At 34.0% G+C, this 7,147-nt stretch overlaps 1 protein-coding gene across 1 annotated transcript; it reads left to right on the top strand.

Annotated features, from left to right (window-relative positions):
- The first annotated feature begins 465 nt into the window (after positions 1–465).
- LOC104213335 (uncharacterized) lies at positions 466–3,321 on the top strand. The gene is made up of 6 exons (XM_070165771.1): positions 466–811; positions 984–1,188; positions 1,338–1,888; positions 2,063–2,273; positions 2,427–2,673; positions 2,878–3,321. Exons 1-6 carry the CDS (start codon positions 466–468, stop codon positions 3,319–3,321), a joined length of 2,004 nt encoding a protein of 667 aa, XP_070021872.1.
- The last annotated feature ends 3,826 nt before the right edge of the window (positions 3,322–7,147 follow it).

Raw genomic sequence — 7,147 nt, 5'->3', positions numbered from 1 at the left:
AATTACATTGAACAAGAAAACATAATACACTAAAAAAAAGGATTTTTACCTATCTATACCATATATCAAACATTATTACCAAAAATGTTCATAATTTGTTATTTACCCATGTAGTCCACACTTTTACTACAAATTATATACCAATCCAAAAATAGGTAGATTTTGCCATTAAAAAAGCCCTAAAATGAAGGCACCAAATCTGATGTGATTCTGTCAAGGATTTTATTCCAATTTTGAAATGAAGGCGATTTTCATTCCTGATGAAGGCACCAGTTGCGTAATTCTCTCCTTCCTCAACAGAAAGAGATTTCACAAAAAACGCAATCAAATTGTACAATTACTGAAGAGAGACTATATCTGTTCTTCGTCTCAAATTGTACAAAATTGCTCTTCGTCGATATCAGTATTCAAATTGTAGAAACTATATCTCTTCTTCGTCTTTTTTCCTATCAACTACACGAAATCATGTCAAAAATCCCAATAATGCTGAAATCGAATGGTAATTGGGATAACTATGGCAGATTTAGAGATTTTGAAGTTGATGCCATTGTGGTAGATGATAATGCAAACTACGGAATTCTCAGTTCTACAATTGCAGAACAATTATCGATTGATACATCGGATAAAATTATAGAAATCAAATACATTGTGAACGAGAATTGTCCTCCAATGGAGATTAGGAATGATATGGGGGTTCGTGCTTACATGGAAACCAAAAAGGAGAATAAAAACTTAGGTTCGTATCCTTTATGTATAAGCGTAAGAGATTTCAATATGGAATTGGCAATCAACAATGAAAGCACCAGTGCAGGTATGTTTGATTCGACATTGCAGAGAGTTATGGTGTTACTATGTTATCTACAATATTACTACAATTACCTACAATTAAACTACAAAGCTCACATAGTACTGAAAAGGATAAAGCAATGTTGCTTTCAAAATTATCTACATAGAAACTACATTTATGAATTTATTGTTTGCAGGTTCGTCTGGATCCCTAAACTTACTTGAATTTCCATCCTCACCAGCTATAGAGGAATATCAAAGTGAAATAATAACTGAATCTACGCAAACATATATTGAAGAAGGACAAGTTTATCAGGACAAGCAAACAGTAGCTGCTGCAATGAAGAATTATTCAGTGATGCACAAGTTCCAGTTCAGAGTAAAAAGATCCAGTCATAGAAGGTATGTAGTTATTTGTGGATAATATATCAGCAAAATCAGTGTATGATTGAAGATAGGTGGGTTTTATAAATTGTAGTTAAATTGTAGTCAATTTGTAGTTAATTGTAGTTTTTTCATAAATTTGTGTAAATATTGTATTTCTTTTGTAGCTACTGGCTTATATGTGTTGCTGAAAGCTGTAAATGGCATTTCAAGGCAACGTCAATTAATGATTCGGCAATGTTCAAGATAAGAAGTTTCAGCCGTCAACACACATGCTGCCTAATGGACGAAACATTCATACAGCGCAAACGTACTGCAACAGTACTTGGTAGCATGGTCGTTCCAAAGTATTGTGATCCTAAGACTGTTTACACACCAAAGGACATACAAACTGACATGTTATCCGAACATGGACTGAACCTAAGCTACATGCAAGCATGGAGAGCAAAGGAAAAAGCTTTACAGTTTTTGAGAGGGAATCCGTGTGACTCCTACAACAAATTACCCAAATATTTTTATATTCTTGAGAAGAATTATCCTGGTTCTGTTGTTAAATTGAAGAAGGCAGCAGATGATTGCTTCTTATACACATTTGTTGCTCTTTGTACATCAATAAATGGTTGGCAACATTGTAGGCCGGTAGTAGTGGTTGATGGGACATTCTTAAAGTCAGCCTACAGGGGAATTATGCTGACAGTAATCACCATGGATGCAGTAGGTAAATAATGGAATAATTTTGTACTTATTTGTAGACAGTCTTTAAAATGCAGTTAAATTGTAGTTATGTTGTAGTTATTTTGTAGTTATATAAAAGAATGTAGTTAACATGTCTATATTTCTCAATATATATTGTAGTTGTTATTTAATCATATTTTATGTCTTAAAAATGTAGGTACTATTTTTCCCTTGGCATATGCTGTGGTTGATTCTGAAAACGACGCGTCTTGGAAGTGGTTCTTTGAGCAATTCAAGGAGGCATATGGTGAAAGACCTTCAATGTGTGTTGTTTCAGATAGGCATGAGAGTATACTGAAGGCAACATCAGTTGTCTATCCGGGATTGGCACACTACTCTTGCATGTGGCATATATGGACAAATATAAGGTAAAAATTCAAGAAGGGACATCTACAATTACATAAATTGTACTTTGCTACAGCACGGTCATACACTATGGATGAATTTAATGAAAGGATGTTGAAGATTGAAGAGGTAGACCTGCGTGTAAAGTCTTACCTATATGATATTGGCTATCATAGATGGTCAAGAGTACATGCAACGGTAAATAGAACTTTTACTATGACGTCAAACATTGCCGAGTCGTTGAATGCTGTAACAAAAGATGCAAGAGAGCTTCCAATATTTGATCTATTTGAGTATATGAGGACTCTTCTTGAACGTTGGACAAAAGAAAAGTTATCGAAGGCAAAGGGTACTTTCACATACCTTGGTCACAAATACAACAAAGAATTGGAAGACAACAGTACATTATCTCAGAAACTAAGGGTAAGATATTTTTTTTTGGTGCAGTAGAATCAAAAAAGTACTAGCTGCAGTTTTTCCAGATTGTAGTTAAACTGTAGTCAAATTGTCGGTAATAATAGTTTGTAGATGAGCTGTAATATATTTGTTGCTGATTTGTAGGTAAATTGTTGATAATCCATTTTAATGATTGATGTATTATTATTTCTGTTTGGTCTTCAATTGTAGGTGAGGGCTTCAACAGATCATATACATACTGTGTTAGATGGTGTGAAGCGGTACATTGTGTGTCTAGAAAACAAGAAATGTAGCTGTGGACAATTCCAACTTGATGAACTTCCATGTGCGCATGCTTTGGCAGCATTAAGGCATAGGAATGAAACATACGAAAACTATTGCTCTCCGTATTACACAAGGAAGAGCCTTCTGCTTACCTATGAAATGCCAGTAAATCCTCTTCCTGATGAAGGCAAATGGGAAGTGCCACAACATATTTTGGATGAGGTAGTAAAGCCACCGGCGGGAGATAAAAGGCAGCCAGGGAGACCTCACAAGGAAAGATATAAAACATTTGATGAAATAAAGTCAAAGAAATACAAGGTGTCATGTGGTAATTGTGGAGGTGAAGGGCATAACAAAAGAACTTGCAAGAATGCGCCGAAAAAGAAATGAATATCATGTAGTTAGAATAGTTATTCAAAATAAATGTTAGTGAGCTCAAATTATCGGATTTTCTTGTCTAATTGTTTAAGTTTTTGAAGATGAATAAGAAGTATAAACATCAATTTGTGTATCTGCACTATTTATGTTTTTATGTATTCTGTCAAGCATCTAAAGTTGTCTTTTTTTTATAGAATAGTTAAACTTTAATATTTACTGTATACAAAAAAACTGATATTAATAAAGAATGCATTCAACGTAAATTGTATCCAGATTGTAGTGAATATGTAGTTTAACTGTGTTAGAACTGTAGTCCTGTTATTCATATGTAGAGGAGTTGTAGTTAAAATGTAGTTTGACGTAGTTTAAATGTAGATAAATTGAATTTTTTTGATAAACCTTGTTGTTAAAAAATGGCTAAATTATTTATATGATTCCTGTATTTATTTTATCTTTCTGTTGTGTAACAAATGACAGTTATATACAGATATTACTTGGCACTTGAAGGTATTTATAAAAATAACTTGAAGATTAAAGTCAAATTGTAAGACAAAGCTGTTGCTGTAAAAATGTAATCAGAGTACTAGAGTATAATGTAATCAACAAAAAGTGTTGTAGAAAACCAAAACGACATATTTCCTACATTGTTTTCCAATTCAACTACCAAATTTCACAGACCAAACTAGGAACACAATAGTCTATTTCTTCTTTCGTTGCACTCTAGTCCTCTCGTTTTTTGCCGGAGCACCCTTCCTCCTTGCTAGCCTGCCAGTAACCTCACTCTCACTGATTGACCCATCTTCTTGCTTCTTTGTTGCATAGTCCCACAGTAGAGCTCCATAGCGTCTACGGTGTTGGTCAATATCAGAAAGATCTTCCTTTGGGATTGCCAAATCTCCAAGGCTAACATACTCCGCAAATGCAGCCACAAATACACCACAATCGCTGCATAAGATGAGAATTTTTCATTATATAATAAATGATTAAAATAAAAAAATTAAACATATAGAAAGGGAGATTACTTTTTTACACTGAGTCTTCCTTTTGTTGTGGAATCTCAGCAACCATCCATTGTATGTCGAGAGGGTCCGTAACTGGTTTTTCGATGTATGCCTTTGTGCTCTTGAAGTTAATGTCTTTACGTTTACCATAGAAACCAGTGCATGATAAATACAGAGGGATAATGATTGAAAACTTGTCAACCAATGTCTCTACTGTTTTATGACGGTTTGCTCTCACCATGGAATCATAAACATAAAGTTGTCTGTCCTTTATGTCAAAAACTAGCAACAACTAATGGAAGTTCTCTACAAGGTTCACAGGCATGAGCACATAGTCAACAAGATCCCAGGCAACATTAGCAAGAATTCTGTACCCAAGAATATATTCTCCAACATCATCCTCGGGTTTAACAACCGAATACCTTTGTTCCGGTGGAGAACTTATGAACTTGTCATAGATTCTTTCAATCTTTGTCTTGAACAAGCAATCCGTGGTTGTGAACCTAGTATTATTGTTGGGGCCATATTTGCCTCTTTTTCGCAGATAATACATAATAACATCAATGTGCTGCCAAAATAGAATAAACATATACAATAAGGTACGGTGTAACCACACTTGTCTACAAGACAGCTACAGATTAACTACAATTTGAATTTATTAAAAACTCTAACAGATTGCTGCAAATTAGCTACACTATAACTACAGAAATATAACAGTTAGTCCAAGTTCCTCACAAAATGTAATTTAATTGTAGTTTGTATGAACCATAGTGAACAAGTACTATATGTACAATTGACCCATCAGACTACAAAACAACTACACATTAACTATATTTATGCACTGTCTACATTTATTCACTATACAGAGGAACAAATGAAACATACCACCTAACTTAAGCTCCCAAAAATCAGCAAGTTCAACCTACAGTTAATATTAATAGGCACAATCACAAGCTCTACAATATTACTACAAGGTAACTACAGTTGTGGTACACGGAGATTCCAAGTCAGTCAAAAGTACCAAAATTCCAGTTTGTACATACAATCATCATCACATATGATACATAAGGTCCATAAAAAGCAAAATTTCACAGCTGAGACATAAATATAGTAACATATATATGTTGTCTACAATATTACTACAATTACACATCATAGCTGAAAAATAAACTACAATTACACTACACAGCTGAAGACAAAACAGATATTGTGAATGATTATGTTCTTTATACTTACTGTGTTATTGATGACTTGTCCGGGGTGAGTAAGGTCATAAAACCAGTCCTTCTTATCAATCTTTTCACAACCAAAATCCAACCAAGGCTTGATTTGGTTATCCTTCTTGGAAAAGTAATATTTCCTCCTGTAATAACAAAAAAAAGATGATCAAATACAAAAAATTTACAAAATGAATTACAATTTTAAAGTATAAAAATGGTGAACAGACAGTGTAAAATGAAGCATTCATACCTCCTAGATACTTTATCACTACGAATGTATAACCAGTTGGTGAACCTTTCTGTCAATTCAGGATCTACATTTTCACCTATGACACTTGTGAAGGGGTGTTTGAGGTAAATTTTTTTAGGTCCAACAGATGTGCTGCCTCCAGAACTATACAAAGATGTGAAAGGTGATCGTGCATGTTTTCCCGGTTGCCTTGTTCTACCGGGATGAACAGGGGTTGATTCATCTCGTATGGGCTCGCCATACATGACCAACTGTGATAAGTTTTCTGGCAGCTCAAAGTCATCCAATGTCAAACCTTTGTTTTCAATGCCTTCAGGAACAACTTTTTTATCAATGCCTTCAGGAACAACTTCAGTCACAGTCACACCGTGAATTGGCGACTGTGGAACTTCACCTTCTGTAGATAAGTGTGGATCAATGTAGATATGAACAATATTATGGAGTTATAGAGAATATATTACCTGCTTGTTGTGGCTCAGCCACTTCATCAATTACTGGTTCTTCCTCAATATTTCCTTGTAGATGTTCTGCTGAAACATCAGCTTGAATGAATAATTGGAAATGAGAATTGTAGATATATGTAGGAATATGTAGTTAAGGTGTAAATTATTAAAATTTTGCATAAAAACCTTATTGTAATGAAGGAATGGTTCTGTACCTGCTTTATATGCCTCAGCTGCTTCTTGGAAGTCAGGATATAAGTCAACATGTGGTTGAAAATGTTCTGGAGAAATTGTAGCTGCAACACATAGTAAAAAAATGATTAGTATAATTTAATAATGCTGTCTTGAAATTTGTAGATATGTATGCAGGAATTTTGTAGATACCTGTATTGCTTGTGCTTCCATGCAGTTGATCACCAGCATTGAACTGGAATTGATGGTTGTTCTCTCCTTGATGTTGGTAATTATTTTTTGTTGAACTACCAGCAAACTACAATTTTGGGGAATATTTGAGACTACTTTATTCATATGTCTTAATTAGTCTTAGTACAAAATTATATGTAAATTCTTACCTTTGACTCATCCAAATCAAACCTCTTGTTTATCACATTCATAACACCCTTCAAAGATTGATCTATGAACTCTCGAAGGCTTGAGAGTTCCTCAAAAACATCCTTCCTATAGGCATCTAACTTTACATCAACCTAAAAATTAAATATATAATTAGTTGGTAATCTTATTCTAACTGCTACAGTTACACTACAATTCAACAAACTATAATTGTTATAGATTTATACCACAAATTAACTACAATGTATAACATACTATAATTGTTATGTAATGAAGTCAAAATGTAGCAAATTATGTCAATATATTGTAGTTATTCATAATACCTGCACAATCCCCTTTTCCAACTTCATGAGC

This window comes from Nicotiana sylvestris, chromosome 2, assembly GCF_000393655.2.
Source record: "Nicotiana sylvestris chromosome 2, ASM39365v2, whole genome shotgun sequence".
Classification (NCBI taxonomy): Eukaryota; Viridiplantae; Streptophyta; class Magnoliopsida; order Solanales; family Solanaceae; genus Nicotiana; species Nicotiana sylvestris.
The sequence above is the reverse complement of the archived record's forward strand: the minus strand, read 5'-3'. Positions and strand labels throughout refer to the sequence as shown.